This window comes from Zea mays, chromosome 1 (genome assembly GCF_902167145.1).
Source record: "Zea mays cultivar B73 chromosome 1, Zm-B73-REFERENCE-NAM-5.0, whole genome shotgun sequence".
Lineage (NCBI taxonomy): Eukaryota > Viridiplantae > Streptophyta > Magnoliopsida > Poales > Poaceae > Zea > Zea mays.
This window is the reverse complement of record NC_050096.1, coordinates 276,919,820-276,939,405: the sequence shown is the minus strand read 5'-3', so window position 1 is coordinate 276,939,405 and position 19,586 is coordinate 276,919,820. Positions and strand designations below refer to the sequence as shown.

At 45.8% G+C, this 19,586-nt stretch overlaps 3 protein-coding genes across 3 annotated transcripts; 2 read left to right on the top strand and 1 right to left on the bottom strand.

The window, feature by feature from the left end:
* Window positions 1-6,243: 6,243 nt before the first annotated feature.
* Window positions 6,244-7,006, top strand: LOC118476169 (uncharacterized). Its single transcript, XM_035964370.1, has 2 exons — window positions 6,244-6,527; window positions 6,603-7,006. Exons 1-2 carry the CDS (start codon window positions 6,303-6,305, stop codon window positions 6,927-6,929), a joined length of 552 nt encoding a protein of 183 aa, XP_035820263.1. The 5' UTR covers window positions 6,244-6,302; the 3' UTR covers window positions 6,930-7,006.
* Window positions 7,007-7,068: 62 nt separating this feature from the next.
* LOC109943540 (uncharacterized) lies at window positions 7,069-7,850 on the bottom strand. The gene is made up of 3 exons (XM_023301361.2): window positions 7,797-7,850; window positions 7,530-7,722; window positions 7,069-7,445 (listed from the first exon to the last, which is right to left on the bottom strand). Exons 1-3 carry the CDS (start codon window positions 7,826-7,828, stop codon window positions 7,149-7,151), a joined length of 522 nt encoding a protein of 173 aa, XP_023157129.1. The 5' UTR covers window positions 7,829-7,850; the 3' UTR covers window positions 7,069-7,148.
* A 339-nt stretch (window positions 7,851-8,189) lies between these two features.
* LOC103643936 (cyclase-associated protein 1) lies at window positions 8,190-13,574 on the top strand. The gene is made up of 10 exons (XM_008667109.3): window positions 8,190-8,558; window positions 9,035-9,206; window positions 9,296-9,360; window positions 10,394-10,718; window positions 10,804-10,969; window positions 11,670-11,779; window positions 11,849-11,904; window positions 11,994-12,050; window positions 12,483-12,626; window positions 13,170-13,574. The coding sequence occupies exons 1-10, from the start codon at window positions 8,274-8,276 to the stop codon at window positions 13,254-13,256; spliced, it is 1,467 nt and encodes a 488-aa protein (XP_008665331.2). The 5' UTR covers window positions 8,190-8,273; the 3' UTR covers window positions 13,257-13,574.
* Window positions 13,575-19,586: the final 6,012 nt, after the last annotated feature.

Here is a 19,586-nt window from a genome sequence, read left to right as displayed (position 1 = left end):
CGTCCCACGGCCGCGCCCCGTTCCGGCCAACCCCGCGAAGCCCAGTTCCCTCCCGGCGCCCCGACCCCGGCCGTCGACACACTGCCCCGCTCCTCGCCCGCGTCGTCGTCGTCCATCCCCGACCCCGACCCCGACCGTCAAGGTAAATTTTATATGGTTTTTGTTATTATGTAAGCATTTTGTATTAATTATGTTAGATTGTTGTGCTATAATTTGTTGTATTTTGAATGTGATGAATGTTAGTTATTGTGATAAATGCTAATTTAATTGAATATTATGAATGTGAGTCAAATGTGCATGTTTTTTATCCTCCCCGTGCAGGGGAGGTGCTGTCGAAATTTGCAATTATTATATATGAGTATTTTATAAGGTGGTTAGTATATTAGTGGGTGGTGGTTATATTTATACTTATTTAGGTACTAATTAGTGGTTTGTGGTTAGGTAATAACCATCCACAGTTTATATTGAATTTTTAATTGGTGTTTCAAATAGATGGACAATTTTTTGAGCTTGTATCATGGAGGCAATGTGGAACAAGATCCGTATGGAAATGCCAAGTTCATTGACATGCGACACGTGCCGGTACTATTCGATGCTAGACCCTCCTTGAGAGATGTGTTTACAAAGGCTAAACAAAAGTTAGGTTACCATGAAGCTGATGACATTGCGGTTGACGGAGTGCTTAATATCGGTCATCCACCAAATGTCATAAGACGAGTCATCCCAATTGATTGTCAACTGGATTGGGATAATTATATTACTTCGGCTATGAAGACCCATTTGCAACTCATGGAGGTTGTGGTGCGTCCGGTTGTAGTAGACCGTCCCCCTGAAGACTTTGATCGTGCTATCGATGACGTGCCAACTGTTCCTGATGCTCAATCTGGCCCCAATTTGATCCCATTAAGTCAGCCAGGAGATGGTCTGCAGACAGATTTAGAAACCCTAAACCCTTTGGCACAAACCAATTGCAGTAAGTCTTATTGGCATTACATCTTCATTTTGGACCATGAGCACTTTGCTCATTCCAGTTGACGTGGGACTGATCATCTTGTACCTGTTGCAGGAGAGACTCCTACTCTTGTGGTTGATCCTCAGACTGAGGCACGTGGCTGCTTCGGTGATGGTTTTATTGCCTCCAACAGTCCTGAGTTTAGGAATGAAGAGGAGCCATATGCCTTTGCTATGGCTGCCGATTCAGATGATGATCGCCCGGTTGGTGAACTCACAGAGAGTGACATTGAGATGTTGCAACGTGTTTTTCCAGACGGTCGGGATCCAAGAGTGCATGAGTTCAGCGATCTTAGTCTTTCTCATCAGGCAAATGCAGAGGGCAGGGATGATGAGCTGCTTGACGCTCCTGAGGCCGGTCCTAGCATGATGATTGAAAAGGGTAGGGTCTTCAAGGACCTAACTGCCTTGAAGAGGTGGTTGCAGCATTATGCAGTCTTACGAAAGAGGCCGTATAGAGTACTTCATTCGTACGAGAAACGTCGTTACACGGTTGTATGCGACAAGGATAACTGTTCATGGAGGGTTTGTGCTAGGATACAAAAGATCACCGCAAAGTGGAAGATAACAAAAGTAGTGGGGCCACACACATGTGCTGAACATGAGTTAACGATGAAACATCGCCAATTGACATCAACCCTCATCGGGAAGCGACTTATGGGAATACTGCAGTCGGAACCAAATATGAAGGTTAGGACAATCATGAGGATCGTGGAGAATGTGTTTGATGGGTACAAGATAACATATGGTAAAGCTTGGAGGGCTAAGCAGTGTGCGTGGAAGATGATATATGGGGACTGGGAGTCTGGGTACGAGCAGCTACCTGTTCTTTTAAATGCAATGAAGGCGGTCAATCCAGGCATGCATTATGAGTACATCCCTAAACCAAATGCATGGATTGATGGGAGACAGATATTCTTCCGTGCGTTCTGGTGCTTTCCCCAGTGTGTGGATGCCTTCCGGCATTGTCGTCCTGTCTTTTCAATTGACGGCACGTTTCTTCTCGGCAAGTACCAGGGCACTCTTCTAATTGCCATATCCGTTGATGCAAACAACAAGCTAGTTCCCCTAGCATTTGCTCTGGTTGAGAAAGAGAACAAAGACAGTTGGGGCTGGTTCCTGCGATTGGTCCGGATACATGTGGTTGGCCCAGGACGGGAAGTTGGTGTAATATCAGATCGGCACCAGGGAATACTCAACGCGGTCCGTGAGCAGATCGATGGGTACCCTCCTTTGCATCACAGATGGTGTACTCGACACCTTGCTGAGAATCTTCTGCGTAAGGATGGTGTCAAGGATAACTTTGAGCTTTTCCAGGAGACATGTCGACAGCTCGAAGACAAGTTCTTTAGAGAAAAGTTAGAAAAGCTCAAAGTCGCAACAAATGCCGAAGGTAGAGATTGGTTGAATGGATTGATGCCGGATTTGGAGAAGTGGACGAGAGCTCACGACTTAGGTGGATGGAGATATGAGTTCCAGTGTAGTAACATGGCCGAGTCATTCAACAAATTATTGTTGGGCATACGTGGTATGCCGGTCACTGCTATAGTGACATTTACCTTTTACAAGCTTGTGGCATGGTTTAATGATAGACACACCCACGCAGTTGGATTGCAGAATGAGGGAGAGAGATGGGCTCCAAAGCCTAAGACCTTTCTAGAGAAGGCAAAGGAAAGGGCAAACACACACACTGTTGATTGTTTTGACTTACAGTCAGGGACATATGAGGTATTCCTTCAAGCTGGTACTACTTCTGACGGCGAGTCACAAGAGTCGAGGAAGCATGTGGTTGTCCTTAATGACTTGTCATGTACTTGTGGCGCACCCAGGCAATACCATTTTCCATGTTCTCATCTAATCGCAGCTGCTCGAGCTCGTAACTTTGACTTAGAGAGGAGGATACCTCAAGAGTTTACTATTGATAAACTAGTGTTGACTTGGAGTCCAAGATTTATTCCTTATCGTGACGCGGGTGAGTGGCCTCCGTACGATGGCCCAAAGTATGTCGCTGATCCAAGTAGTCGTTGGACCAAGCGTGGATCCAGGAAGAGGACGAGGCACAAGATGGTTATGGATCAGGTTGGTGGTAGGAGTAGAAGGGGAAGGAGAACACCATTTCTTACCGACCCCGAGCAGTATGAGTGTGGCAAGTGCGGTAGACTTGGTCATAATTCACGCACTTGTCGTTGGCAGATTAGCGAGGTTTGTATTTTTTGTTTAATGATACTACCTTAATTTTATTTAATAAGGCTATATTACTTACTAACATTAATTTCATTTTGTAGGATGGCACAGTTCCACCTTCTCGACCCGTTCTACGACGAGAGCCATCGGGGGCGCCTTCTGTCGGAAGGCCAGGTATTTAATTGTAAATATCTTTTGTAGATTTGTTGTTGTACAAATGGTGTTGCTTATATAATATTTTTCCGTGTAGGACCTAGCAACGCTTCGTTCTAGGACACACAATGGGTTCCTAGACATGGTGTTCGACGACAGGTACACTAATTACCTCAGACGAGCAGGTCTAGATGTAATATCTTACCAGTTACGACGCGGGTTGCCTACTATTGATTCGGCGGCCATTACTGCACTTGTGGACAGGTATTGTTATGATTTTATAAAAATATTCTTGAATCATTGAGCTCTTTTACACTATTTTTTTTAATTATGTAGGTGGCGTCCTGAGACACATAGTTTTCATCTTCCTTTTGGTGAGATGACAGTCACATTAGAGGATGCACAGAAGATACTTGGACTCAATGTTGGTGGCAGAGCAGTGACAGGCCAATGTGACTCTGACGGATGGAGGGCTAGAGTTGAGGCCTTTCTTGGTAGGGAGCTTCCTGCTGAGGGCGTTGAACGGACTGCTGGAGTAGGCATCACATGGCTCCGTCAGTCTTTTGGTGTGTGCCCTGCTGATGCTGATGAGGCTACAGTCCAGTTCTATTGTCGAGCTTGGATCTTGCACATGTTTGGTTGTGTCCTCTTCCCAGACGCCACAGGAGACTGCGCGTCCTGGATGTACATCCCATGTCTAACCGACTGGGATACAGCTGGACAGTACAGTTGGGGCTCCGCTGTGCTTTCTTTTTTGTACCGGCAGCTTTGTGAAGCTTGCCGTCGTACGTCCTCCTCTTCGTCTATAGGCGGTTGCGTCTACCTCCTGCAGATATGGATGTGGTACGTCTTGGACCGAAGTCTTCAAAATTTTATTTAATAAGGCTATATTACTTACTAACATAAATTTCATTTTGCAGGTTTCGCATACCAGTTGGTCGACCACGTGTTTTCCAGCCTAGACCCTGGCCATGGATGATTCATGGAAATGATCGTCTTCGACCGACGTATGCTTATATTTGGGACCAAGTGGCAGCTCCTTTTGCGAGAGCTAAGAGGGCATACATGGAGTATGTTAACGAGTTTGACACCCTTTCTGCCTCTAGCGTAAGTACTCAACATGTATATCTTATCGTTATGAAATTTGTTTTATTATACTTAACATAGATTGCTTCATTTTTGTTTTAGGTCACATGGCAGCCATACAACGCACCTGAGTATGCTGGGATGATCTTTAGTGTAGTATGCAGCAGTGAAGATGAACTCTATATGATGCAATGTCCTTTGGTCTGTTTCTGGTGTGTTGAGTGGCACCTACCTCACAGGGTTCAGAGACAGTTTGGTAGGAACCAGCTATGGCCGGTTGAAGATGTTCCTACTTCAAAGGAGCTACACAAGTAAGTTCGCAATCTATAAATCCAGTTTGCAATTTATAACATCAATCATTCTTAACTTTGTGTTATTTATATGATATGATTTGTGTGTAGATTTGACCGGCGGAAGCAAAAGAAGATAACGGACTTTCGTCAACATCATCTGATATTAGTAAATGATTGGGAATCGGGTGCTGAGAATGTATATTCCAACGATGAGTTGCACAACAACAGTGATTACAGGCGGTACCAAGCTTGGTACCAGGGTGCGACTCGTTGTAAGCTTCGCCAGCAGTGGACAGCGGAAGACTACGCCGACATTGATTCTTCAGACGATGAAGAAACGGAGTATGACCTGACCACTAGACTGGGAACCCAAGTGGAGGCGGCACCCATATTAGATCGAGTGGTAAGTTTTACTCGATTTTAATACTCGACATGTATAAATAGTATGTGTGATGCAAATTGTGTTGTACAGGGTAACACATTGCGACGGTCGGTAGATGACATTGATCGCCAACTTTTGACTACGGGCGACAGCAGCATGCGCAGCTTCTTGCAGGTAAGCCCACATGCATCGTTTATAGCCTTTAGCGTGTTATGAATATGTTGTAAACTAATATGTCTTTGGCATGCAGCGTTTATCTAGGCGCCTACGTGGAGCTGCTGCTCGCTGTGGCTGCAGGACTACTGTTGCACATGACGTCCATGTACCATCGTGTACCGACACAGCAACGCCCTCCACAGGTCTTGGTGCTGGCTTCGACTACGATCACGACGAGATAGGACCTTCACAGCTTGAGGGGGCTCCTTCGACACAGCCATTACAGCCACAAGATCGTAGGCGACACCGCTCTCCACAACGTTACACTCCAGGCACCGACGCTTTAGGCAAGGGTAAGACTAGGAGACGTTGAATTGGTTTGGACTCTATGGACTTGTTATGTAACGTATGAATTATATAGACTTGTAATGGACTCATTTGGCCTCTACGGGCTTGTATGACATTTTAATGGACTTGTATGAATTCTATGGACTTGTAATGAACTTGTTTAGACTTTTATGAGCTTGCTTGGAATTGTTTACAATTGTATGCACTTGTATGTTATGCTTATCTATGAGTATGTCTTGGATTGACAAAAAACAGAGAAAACTCTGCCGAAATTTTGTGAAATTGTTGGTTATGTCATGTAGCCTTTACATAACTATTACATAGCCTTTTCAGAAGCATTAATTTTAGGACTAGCATCTATACTTTTCAGATCCATTTCGTAGCCTTTTCAGGAGTGCTTATATAGCCTTTTCAGAGTGTAAAAATAGCCTTTTCAGGATTGTATATATAGCCTTTTCAGAAAAAGAACATAGCGTAGGACATGTAGCCTTTTCAGAACTAGAACATAGCCTTTTCAGAGTTTTTGTACATATCTGATGTTTATAATCTATTACACTATCTATCCTTTAGCCTATATATACACGATCCTTTGTACATTTGCTACATTTTGCAATAGAATGGCTTCAGGGTCTTCTAGGGGCAAGGGTGCGGTAAATGAGAGACGAAAGGATGGAGGGAAGTTAACTCCAATGTCTTTTGATGGCCCTCTTGGTCCAGATTTTTTTGAAGAGGCGGTTTTTAACTTTCCAGTTCAAAGTAAAAAAGATTTCAACAAAGAGGTTAGACTTAGGTCCTACGATAATAGGAGAGAAGATTGGCCGAAGTGCATGCATGGCGAGGATTGCTTGGTGCAGATGTTCGTTGAGGGTGGAATTGATGGAGGCCGGCGTTTCTTCAGATGTCCTTATGCATATGTACAAATTAATTTCTAGTCCTTTTTTCTAAATACTTTTGTTGTTCAGTGAAACTAACTATAAACATTTATGCAGCATTCATTGGTCAAGGAGAATTGTGGGTTCACTCGTTGGGTAGATCCTCGTCCAATTTTTCCTCATGCGGAATACATATCCTACCTACAGAATAGGATATTTGATCTAGAGAGAGAAGTAAGCAACAAAAATGATGAGGAAGAAAGAGACACAAACAATGGTGGTGCTTCACAGGTGCAAGTATGCCCAGATCCATATTGTTGCTGCCCTTGTCACAACAAGAATGTTGGTCCTCCGTCGTCTCCACCGCACCCACAGCAGACACCAACAATGGGAGGATACTATGGGGAAGGGTCAACTCAATTTGGAATGTGGGAGCACTACTAGAAAACTCTTATGTATCAATTGCTTTTAGCGTGTTGGTTATCTATTTCAATTGCTTCAAGTCGCCTTCAAGAATTGCTTTAAATCTACTTTTCATCAATTATGTATTTATGTAATTTTTCATCAATTTGAAGGTAATTCATTACGAAATATCATTGTTCGACAATACATATTACCGAATAATAAGTTCATTATTACATAACTTCAAATAAAACACCAATACTACTGAGTACAACGGGGCCATTTGCCTTTGCGAAATGCATCAGGGTTCTCCTCCATTGCTTCCTTTGCACGACGTGCACGCTCAAGCTTCTTCTCCTTATCTTCCCTGCATTCAGCAACACGCCTCATTTTCTCTTCGTCTTCACGTTGTTGCTCGGCAGCAAGCTCCTCTCGTCTTTTTTTCATCCTCTCTTTGTCCTCTGCATCCCACTTTTGAAGATTCTCCAGCCACTTCTTATCTTTCTCTGATATTTCGGTGTCAATCCACTGCTCAAAATCACATAGCGGTGGAGGAGTCTACAAAATGTGCAATTATTAGTACGCAAAAAAACATTTACAAAAACATTCACAAATATAAACATATTACAAGACTATTCTCACCATTAAATTCATCCGACGTTGAACAACAGTTGGCTCAAATGCAAAGTTAGCACACATCCAATACCTCTGTCGATAGGTGTCATGATCTTCAGACTTATCGACCTTACAAGGATCACCACAAAAACACATAGGCACTGGAACACCACTTGGCAAAGGCAGCGGGTCGAAGGCAGTTCCGGTCAAAGGACCCTTCCTAAATTTCCATAAACTCTATAACAATCAGAAATATAATAGACTCACAAAATAAGAGGCAGATCCAAAACTTACCTTTGTTTAGCATATTTACCACGCCTAGACATCTCTAGTCTAGAAGAATTGAAATGAGCACAGCAACAAGCCAGACGTAGGGTACTATTTATAGGAACGTACCTCGGCGCCATAGATCTTGGCGCCGAGGTAGGCGTCGTTGACCGGGCGCCTACCTCGGCGCCAAGATCTATGGCGCCGAGGTACGTGCCACGTCAATCCAGATCACACCGGCGTCTGACGTATAAGCGCCAATAGTATTGGCGCCGGCACACACATGCTCGGCGCCAATGATGACGGCGCCGAGCTAAGGGTCCATTTTTTGAAATGAAACTGTCAGGGGCATAAATGTGGGAAAAAAACCCGAAAAGGGCCAAATTGCAAAAAAAGTTGGCCGTTTTCACCCCTAACGGCACCAGAGGGATACGCTGAGACGCACACGCCCGTTCGCACAGTGGGGAAGGCAGACTGGGAGAGAGGAATCGAGTGATCTCCGAGATGGAGGCGGCGCTAGTGGAGCGGCTGGAGGCGGCGGTGGCGCGGCTCGAGGCCGCCGTGGCCTCCGGCGCCTCGCTCGCGTCGGCGGCGCCGCGCGACCTCGACGCTCCTGAGGCCCGGTTGGATCCAGCCATCGTGGCCTACGACGAGTTCGTCGCGGAGGCCGTCGGCCGGCTCACGGCTGCGGCCGAGAAGATCGGCGGGAAGGTGCTTGACGCCACCAAGGTGCTCGCCGAGGCATTTGCCGTCGCCAAGGACCTGCTCGTACAGGCCAAGCAGCTCCAGGTACCTGACGGACACGCTTTCATTTCATCCTCACTTGACCTGGTCGATTTGTATGTGCTCCGCGCGTATATCTTCTTGTGTTTTGCCAATCCAATGTGTCATATCGCCGGAAAATGGCTCGCTGAGCTCATAATTTGGTGGCACTACTGCTAGGATTGTTCTGCCTCTATTTTCTGTAATCGTACGCTCCTATGTGTAAGCTGGTATCCCCAGCAGCTACCTTTTGCTTTTAATATAAGCAGGCCCAGAAGCCTTTGGTTTAATTTTTTTGGGGCGCATGTACTAAGCGTCAGATTTTGTTCATCATGAGTATTGCGCTAGCTAAGATCATTCTGCTGAAGTGGGTTTATCTAGCAGCAATTTGGCTCCAGGATTGTTTACTTATATGCTACGAGTTGCGTAGGCATTGGTGGATCTAACTATGCAATGCTTGTTGTTACATCAATGAGCATTTCCCACTCTTTTATGTTGTGCAGAAACCAGCATCAATGGCTGATGCACAAGGCTTTTTTAAGCCCCTCAGTGATGTTATTGCAAAAGCAACTGCAATGACCGAAGGAAGGAGACCTGACTATTTCAACCATTTAAAGAGTGTTGCTGACAGTCTCCCAGCTTTGGCTTGGGTGGCATTTTTAGGAAAGGACTGTGGTTAGTAAAGTCGCCCCCCTTGGTTTAAGCTTATCAAACATACACAAGATATAGCACTCATTTTGTTTTACCCTTTTCCTCTTTGTAAGGCATGAGTTTCCCAACAGCACATGTAGAGGAAAGCTGGCAGATGGCTGAGTTCTATAATAACAAGGTATGCTTCTCCTATGACCATTTTGTAGTTTGTGCTCTACTTATATGTTGAACATCTATTCATATAGTGACATTGGATGCACAATTTTTGAAAGCATCATCAGACTTTTTTTTAAATATGGGTTTATCTTAGACGAGAGGGATGTAATGAGAAGATAAGCAGTGCACTTCAGCACATTTTGTTTCTAGGGGTTATACTGTTACTGTTACCAACTAATCTTGATGCAGCTTTTGTTACATACTCACAAATGGAAGTTTGTTTGTGTAACAAGAATTCAAAGTTAACCAAGTAGATAAAATCCATGATCAGTTTTTGGAGAAAATGCATGTGGCCATTTGCCACTTCCTGTTTTTTTTCTTGAAATGACATACCTACAAAAATGTTGGCTTGCTTCCAGTACAAATATTTGGTTGGAAACGAGATTCGTTAGGGAATGGAAGGACGAAGGAGCGTATCATAGAGCCATAACAGTAAATGTACCAGTTTCAAAACCCAGGAAAACACACTTGCTCCTCCATTAGCATTTTCATAAATTTGTTAGTATTGGTTATATGAAAATTTATCTTACTATTTTTTCTTTCTTTTCGTAAAAAGTTTATTATAAATACAACTCTGGAAACACCCTTTCTCCTGCATTAATATGTTTAGAGTTACAATACCGACTATATGAAGACTTCCCTATAGACGTGCTTAAATAAAAGTATTTGTATACTATAGATATGGTATATGGGTATAAATTTAGATAGCACTGGTCAAACTATGTCTTGAGGGTTACAAAAAGTCAGTATAACTATTACCAAATAAGAATGGAGGAGCCGAAAAATGGATGTATTCATTTATCCTTCTTAAAGTGCAACCCTAGAACATATTTGTTTAGACTTAATTGCTCTTTTATGTTTTGCTTGCTGATTAATTTGCTGTGGTGCACTAAGATTATCTTAGTAATTCAAACTTTTGTTCTACTGTGAAGCAATTGCATCTTCACAAGTTATGGTTGATGAAGCATATACTTCATTTTTTTCCTTGCTCATAGGTTCTTGTGGAGTACAGAAACAAAGACCCTGATCATGTTGAGTGGGCTAAAGCATTGAAGGAACTATACATGCCTGGTTTGCGGGATTATGTTAAAAAGCATTACCCTCTTGGTCCTGTTTGGGGTCCTGCTGGAAGTGCTGTTGTTTCCCAGCCAAAGCCTGCTGCTCCAACACCTAAAGCTCCAGCGGTCAAGGCTGCCCCCCCTCCACCAGCTCCTCCTGCTGCACCTCTTTTTAGCACAGAGAAGTCGCCAAAATCTTCAAAGCCTAAAGAAGGGATGTCTGCTGTGTTCCAAGAGATTAGTTCAAAACCTGTGACTGCAGGTATATGGAAATACATGTTAGAATATGATGATTTCCTCTCCAGACCTGCAGAACAGACATATTAAACTACATTATTGCTGTGCAGGGTTGCGAAAGGTTACCGATGATATGAAAACTAAAAACCGTGCTGAGAGAAGCGGTGTTGTCAGCAGCGCTGCTACTCCTGCTGCAGCTCCTGAAAAGACTTCTCGTGCGGGGTCCTTCTCTTTCAAATCTGGACCCCCAAAACTGGAACTTCAGATGGGACGGAAGTGAGTTTACCTGCAGTTCTTAAATGGCACACCATCTAGTATGCTATCGAAGAAACTGGAGCTGTTGGTCTGCTGGTATATCTTGGGCTTAGTGAGGAATCAGTAACAATGCCAACCATGCTGAATTTTTGGCTGGACTATTGTTATGGGTTTCTGTAGCTAGCTGGCACAAATGTGACTAAAAGAGGACTTTGGCCTCTGCACAATATAAGCTATTAAGCTGTTGCCCCCCCCTCCCGAATTAAGATTATTGAGGGCATGTAGGTAGAGTACACATAGCTCAGTTTGCGTTCTTTTAACCTCATATGTCTTGCATTTGCATTCACACACCCTACCAACCCACCATCGACTAATCATCATCTCAATTTTCAAGCATCCCTCACTTGCATATCTTGATTGTTTGCTGAGTTTGAACCAAATGGGTTTATCTCATTCCACAAGTGTGGGCCAATCAATCACACCCACTACATGGTAGACATGTGGCAGTTGTGTGTACCTTATAATCTTCTAAAATGGTCATACCATTCTTGAATATTTAAATGTTAACAATGATATAACGGTGACATAGAACTCTGCTATATAGATACAACAGTACACCACTCCATTTTAACTTCTGTCATGCTTGATCAAACTGTGTACTGACATGTTACCAAATGATGTCCATGTGTTAATATGTTCCATCCCTTGTGATTAATGGCAGATGGGTGGTTGAAAATCAGGTTGGCAAGAAGACCCTTGCTATTGATGATTGTGATTCCAGACAATCTGTCTATGTGTATGGATGCAAAGATTCTGTCCTTCAAGTAAACGGTAATGTATCTTAGTTTGAATATATAGCTTTCTCTCCTTTGGTAACAAAAATCTTATAAACTTTTACAGGCAAGGTTAACAATATCACTGTTGACAAATGCACTAAATTTGGAATCGTTTTCAAGGTTTGTTTAAATTGTTTGAGGTCAAGAGGTCCTCACCTATTTTGTTCTATCATCCTGGCAACAAATATTTTACCTACTATGTATTTCAGGATGTTGTAGCAGCTTTTGAGGTTGTCAACTGCAATGGCGTTGAGGTCCAATGTCAGGTATTTTATTTTATGTGTATGTATATTTATATTTTCCTTTCCATTAGGTATCTTTTCTTGCATTGTTTCCTCTGGATCTGCTCTTTTATCCTTTATAAGCAGATGTATATGAAGTGTTTGGTTTGATTGTTGACCTATTTATGATCTTTAAAGTAGTTCCTTGAAGTATGGGTTGATTACTTATTTTAGTTATTAATTCTTCCAACCAGAGCACTCATTGCCTTTATAATCTTGATTATAATTTTGTTCTGTTTTATTTTTTAATTTGTTATGTTTACAAATTTCAAGAATATGAAACTGTCCTGAGTTTTATAGTTCTCTGTAACTGACATACAGTAACAACTAACAAAGTCACTATTTGAATGTACATTTTGTTACATTTCAAACTTGTATTTTTGTCAAAAGACTGAATTGTCTTTTTTTCTCTCTCAGGGTACGTCACCGACAATATCAATTGACAACACATCTGGATGTCAATTATACTTAAGCAAAGATTCGCTGGGAGCTTCAATTACTTCTGCTAAATCTAGTGAAATCAATGTGATGGTTCCAAGTGGCGGCTCTGACGGTGATTGGGTAAGACCTGCACCTTACATTTGTACTTTCGGATGTATAAGAAAACTTAATGTAGTAACAAATGGTTGAAAGTAAAGAATTTTGGCAACATGTTACATTTTGCTGAGCTTTTGGGCCCATAGATGATTATATATTGATGTACGACTGATACATGAATATTGGTAGTACATTATCGTGACTTCCTAGTGTATGCAGAAATAGAGTGGATGACTAAATCTATCGTTATGTGTATATATATAGTTTAATTAATTTTGCACAGGGCCCCTAAAAATCTCGGGACGCCCCTGGTACTAGTACCTTTTTTCTTTTTGCATATCATGTGAGGTGTTAGTACTTGGTATACGCACACATAGGATTTAACTTGGCAATTTAATTAGCAATTTTTGTGTCAGATTTCATCTTTTCTTCATTTAATTAGCATCCTAGAATTTCTTACTCTGTGAGCCAGTAATTTAGGATCGATTGGCACTGACATATTTCTGTTTCTGTAAGTATGCCGACACTATCAAACGCTTGTACTTAACTCGAGTTCTTGTGTTATAGGTGGAGCATGCATTGCCTCAGCAGTACATCCATAGTTTCAAGGATGGGCAATTCACCACTTCACCAGTTTCACACTCGGGGGCGTAAATACAATTTGTTGCTGCTGTGTTTGTTTTTTATTTCGCTTTTGCCTTGTTTTTGAAGATGAACGTATGATGATGAGGTTTGTAACAGTTTTGGGTCTCGCAGCACTGGACTGGACCCTGACTGCGATTGTTGTTTGTGTTGCCCCTTGCTCGGTGCGCGGTGTGTATGTTCTGCATGCACGTGGTTCCATTCGATTGGTGTATTTGTGTGCCAACAAACCACTATACGTGGTGTGTGTGTGTGTCTTTAGCTGACCATTCTTTGACACTGAATCTCACTATATTTGAATTGATGTGGACGCTTGCTTTTTCGAGTCTCTTTTCAGATTCTTGTTTAACAAAGTGACAATGACAATGCAGTTATCGTACTTGAAATCTCAACGCTGTGCTTGGATCCTGAAACACGTACTAGGAATGCGAAAGGTGGCGCGATACATTAGCCGGAAAAAGCATAAAGGAAAAGGTCACATAAACACCTGCAAAGCATTAGGATGAGCGCCAGCAGTGGTGGTCCCTCTCGACGTAGCCTTCCCTGGCCCCCGCGTGCAGAGGCCGGAAGGCCCAGCTGCCGCCGTCGAGCCCTACCTGCACCGAGGGAGGCACTCCCATCAGAAGTTCCACAAAAAGCGAGTGAACAAACTACAAACTCGAGCCAGGAAGAAGCAGCAACAGCATTCATTGTACTGTACCCCACCAGCGGCCGCTGCCTGGTGTTGGCTTTAGCGCCGGGGCGGATGTTATTGGCGCCTGCGCTGTGGCTGGTATCAGTCCGGCCGAGCCGTTCCTGGACAACCCCGTCTGGTACGTCTCGGTGAGGCTGGTCTCGAACAGCCCGAAGTGCCCGCTCCGACGCCTTGCCAGGCTTGAGGTCATCGTCGTACCTGGCAAAGATGTAATTCAGTTTCTTTTTAGTTATCGCTGCATAGTTTAATTTTGCACTATCCAGCGACAACTAAAATGAAACGGAGGGAGTACTGTCCACCGACTTGCCGGGCGCCCGCAGCGTGCCGGCCAGAGACCGGAGGTGGGACACGAGGCCCCACACGAACGCGCGCGCGTTCTCCACCGTGGCGCCGTCCTCGTCGGGGTCGCGCAGGGCGTCGAATATGGTGTTGGTGAGCACGGATCCGGTGTCCGGCGGGTCGGTGTTGGGCTGGAACAAGCACAAGGCCAGTGTCTCCGGCTGCGGATCGCCGAGGTACGCGAAGTAGGGTTACCGGTTGAAGATGTTACGGGATTTAAGCAGTTACTGCTGCTCCCAGCCGACATTCAAGGGAGGTTGACCCTTGATAACACGTATCCACTTCTCCGTTGAGTCGTCTGGTTGTGTCCTATACTGGCGTCCACTTCTTTCACTGTACATGCATAAATATCAGAAGCAATAAAGAATGTGGTGTCCCTGGATTCATTCTCGCACAACAGTTTCTATTTCATCACGTCATCAACACTTCTTACCTTCATCCTTCGGTCTTTGAACGGCGGCCGTCGTCGCCGGCGAGGTGCTGATTCTGTCGCACGTCGCCTTCTACGTGTTGCGCATCGACATGGACGTCGCCATGCCAAGAAATGCCGCAACAAGGACGCTCGGGCCACATTTGACCCTGAGCGTGTCCGCCGAACCGGTGGTGATCCTGGCGCTGGACCCAGCAACGCTGCAGCACCGCCGCAGCAACCGCCAGCGCCACATCAAGACCGATGGGTGTGTTTGCCATCGCCTTCGCCGGAGCGGATTGTAGAGCGGTTGCGTAAGTCCGAGACCCAACAGCCGCTCCGTCCGATGCGGTACTGCCCCCTCCATGGATGGGGGTCGTACCCTACTCGCCAACCATGGGCTTCTCCACCGGATGCAAACACCCCCGCTACCGGTGTTCGATCGAGCGGGCTGCTCATCCAGGTCGCCTCTCCAGTGCGCCCTCGTGCCCGGACACGGCTGACTGCGCGGAAGTCGACCAACCCTCGCGGTCGCCCCATCAGCCAGATCGCATCAATGACTACTGCGACTGTTGCTGTCAACAACACCTCTTCTTCATCCGACGAAGACGCGCGGATGCACTTGATCCTCACCGGGGTGCCGGCGAGGCTGCCTAGCTTGACCCCCGACGTCGGCCCCTCGGGAACGCCGTCATCACCGTCACTCTTGAGCCCAAGTGGCAATCGGGTCATCCATCGGTTGGCACACCACCTCCCCCCTCGGCCTCGCGTGTCGGGGTCATGGTCTGCGACTGCAAGATCGTCGGACGACAACAGTGGGCGCTCACGCTCACACTCGCCCCCTCGCCATCTTCCTTGATGTGCGGGCTCGACGTCCGACCTTGGCATGACAAGGCCACGACGCACTTGGCCCCTGCGCGGCGCGGCTTCGCCCGACCACGACGCGCTCGGCCCCTGTGCGGCGCGCGCGCCCCCATGACGGCGCGACCTCTCCCGGCTAGGCGTGCTCGGCCCGTGCGCGATGGACGCAGCTCCATGCCGGCGCGACCTCGCCCGGCCACGGCGCGCTTGGCCCTGCCGGGTGGGTGCGGACCACAATGCCTGCACGGCCTTCCCCGGTCACGGCGGCTTCAGGAGCAGGCCCAAGGCGGCTACCGCTACCGGTTAGAGCCATGGGCGTCCGGCGGCTCGCGGTGGCTGATGGGGGAAGTTAGGACCCTAACTGCCACCCCTTAAAAAAGGCCACGCACGCCTCAGCCTGGGCCATCCAACAGGCCCATGTGTCAGCAGGCCTACACCATAGTTATCCATTTTCATTTTTATTTTAGCTATTTTCAGTTTTCTAAATCATAGAAAATTTAGATTGCTTAGATTAAAGATGTTTATAAAGTCTTCAGTAGCAGCTTGTGTCAAGAATTTTTTCCAATGTTTTAGTATATGGAAATGATGTCAATAAATATTTTCTTTAAATATGATATTTATTGCCATGTGTTCTATTTTGCATTTCTTAAAATGCAAACTCAAAAAAAAAATATTCATCTCAATTATACCCATAGTAGTTTAATACGAGCAGAATTAATTTTTGATAGAACGTATAGAATAATTAATATTCATCTTAGTTAAGTTATTCAAAACTTAATACAAGCAAGAATATTTATTTATTCGATTCCATACGCAATTGATGCTATCCATATATTTATCTTATTTACTACTAGTACTTAATGTCATTTGAATATTTTTTATTAGAAATGCTACATCATTAATGTCGGTGTTTTGGGTCCGACCGCACACCCGGGGTTGCCCCTCAAGGTGTTTTAGGAGTAGGACGGTGTCGACAACTGTAGCAAAATGGTTCGTGCTGATCGCACGAGGGACAGTGGACAAGATTTACAGGTTCGGGCCGCTTAGAGATGCGTAACACCCTACATCCTGGTGAGTATGTTTGGTGAATGTGGTTACAAGAGAGCTCTCTGGATTGAGAATGCAGAGAGTTGGCGTGGATGGCTAAGTAAAGGGTCGATCGATCTGAAGGGGTGCCCCCTAGGCCTTATATACTCGACCGTGGGGCAGTACACATGGGATAGATAACAACAAGTAGCTAAAAGATAGTGAACCTCCTGAGATTATCCCTACGTAACCCTCGCCGACTTATCCTCGCATGGTTTTGTTGCATGGAGGCTCCAGCGCGGGAAAGTCGGATCTCTGTTGCGGTCATTCGCTCGACGCTGTGGGCCGTCCGGGTTTGCACCAATCTGGCCTCATGTCGTTCTGCTTTGCTGGTTGTTTCTCCCCAGGCCCACGAAAGAATGACCTCACGATTTATTGGGCCCTTGGGCCTTTCGTGAGGTCCTTTACTCTTTTAGTGGACCCGGGGGATATCTATCCCCCACAAGCCCCCGATCTTTGGGTTAATTTAGAGGTAATCAACCCGAAGATCCCAGGTCCAGCCTGCAAGTGATTTGAAGAAAAACGGCTTTCTGTTGTCTTCTCCTGCTCCGATCACTCGTTGACCAAAGCCTAGTTTCGTGTCTGTGCCTTAGAGGTCGGCATTCCAATTTGTAGGATTCTGAATTTCATTGGATGCACCAGAGGTGCACCCAATGGGTGTAGCCCCCGAGCTTCGAGTAGATTTTAGAAAATAATCTACTCGAAGGTCTTCAGTAGAGATTATTTCCATTTGTGTTCCTTCATTTTGGTTGAGGGTTGGCTTTTTTAATCTTGTCCCACGCTTTAGAAATCGGCACTATCTCGGCTTGGAATGATAATCCATGGGGTGCACCAGAGGTGCACCCAATGGGTGTAGCCCCCGACCTTCAAGTGGATTTTTGAGGATAATCCACTCGAAGGTCTTCCTTTCGTGTCCTTTTGCTGAAGATTATCCTTTCTGCTTGTAAAAAATTGGCATGATGTCATCCGCACTATGTCATCAATATTATGCTTCAGAGGTCAGCATGTATTTTGTCTTTTGCAGCCGAGTTCGCAATCCATCCATATCTTGCTAGGTAGTGTAATTTATTTGCTCTGTGACTGATTGGACATTTGATGGACGTTCTCTGTCTAGTCTTCAAGTCATTTCTGTCGACCATATTTTGCACTCTACTGGCTATATTTGGCTTCCCTCTAACTCTTGTTGATATCTCATTTTTGTCTTGAGGCATTCACTGCGTGCCCTGCACAGATGTGACCATTTTGAAAAATATACTGACAATTCCTGGGCGTCCCCCCCAATGGGTGTGGGCAAGGGACGTCTTGGTACGCTGAGTGTTTTAGCCGGCTGCTTCTGAGTAGTAATGTGATGGGACGGCGAGTGTAATCATATCCTTTATGCTGTTGACTGGAGTCCCAATGGGTGTAGTGTTGCATGAAACGGCGTCAGCCGCCTGACGTGTCTCCGGACGGGTGGAAGTGCTTATTGAATGCTTTGCGACTGTTCAGTGACCGCGATTGGAGGTGAGCGGTTGCCCTTCCCTTCTATAAATAACGCCGTTGCCCCTCTGGTTTTTTCACATCTCTTCGCTGTTCTTTACTGCTTCCTTCTCTTCTCTCCCGCCTGCTTCCGCCATGGGCAAGAGCAACAAGCGCAAGCGCGAACCGACTCCTCCATCGGAGGATTTCGGTGACTCGGAATACTCGGAGGAGGAGTTCTCCTCCGAGTCCGAGGGAACTCCGGCTCCCGTCTCTCCCCCGGCGTCGTCCGATGACTCGGACGACTCCCAGGGGATAGCCGCGGAGGTCTGGTCATACATCCGGGCCGTCGAGCGCTCCGGGCTCGAGGGCTCGGATGAGTCGGAGTACTCCTCAGATGAGGAGGACTCTGACGGCGGCGGCGAGGACGAGGACGACGATGACGACGACGACGGTGGCGACGGCGACGGCAGCGGCAGCGGCAGGGGCAGCGGCGACGGCAGCAGGGACGATGACGGCGGCGGCAGCAGGGGCAGCACCAAGGGCGGCAGCAGCAAGGGCAGCACCAAGGGCGGCGGCGGCAGCAGGGGCAGGGCCAGTGGCTAAACACCACTGGCCTTCTTAGATATTAGTATAGTATAGTATAGTTAGAATAATGTAGTAGTAATGTAGAGTAGTATAGCGTAGTGTAGTAGTAGTAATGTAATGTAGTAATAGTAGGGGAGTATCAACTCGCGGAGAGTTGATTTGTAAGTTTATTAACTTCCCTTTGAATGAAAGAATGACGTTTGGCTTCTCCTTTGATGATTGCCCCGTTTACTTGTGAGTCTAATTCCTTTGAAAAAGTAAGAGAAATACTCGAGCATTGAACTGATGTTTTCTGAAATGGTTGCCGAGTATCTTTGTAGGTGGTGCCGGCGCTTGTAGAAGTAACTGCCGAGTAACATGAAGATTGTGTCAGCGTTTTTAGAAGCAACGCCGAGTAACTGAATATGATATCAACGTTTTAGAAGCAACGCCGAGTGACTGGAGGCCGGCTTCGGCATTTTAGAAGTAATGCCAAGCAACTGGACATGAAAACAGCGTTTTAGAAGCAACACCGAGTGACGGGAAGTCGACGTCGGCATTTTAGAAGTAATGCCGAGCGACTGAATACGAAATCAGCGTTTTAGAAGCAACGCCGAGTGACTGGAGGTCGACTTCAGCATTTTAGAAGTAATGCCAAGCAACTGAACATGAAAACAGCGTTTTAGAAGCAACACCGAGTGACGGGAAGTCGACGTCGGTATTTTAGAAGTAATGCCGAGCGACTGAATACGAAATCAGCGTTTTAGAAGCAACGCCGAGTGACGGCAGGTCGCCCGAGCCACTTTGAGGATGGTGTCCGAGTGATGAGGTGGCGCATTGGTGTTCTGGGGATAACTGCCGGGTGACCACGTGGCACGCTGGTTTTGGAAATAACCGCCGGGTGATGACTGGGCACTTTTTGAGACGG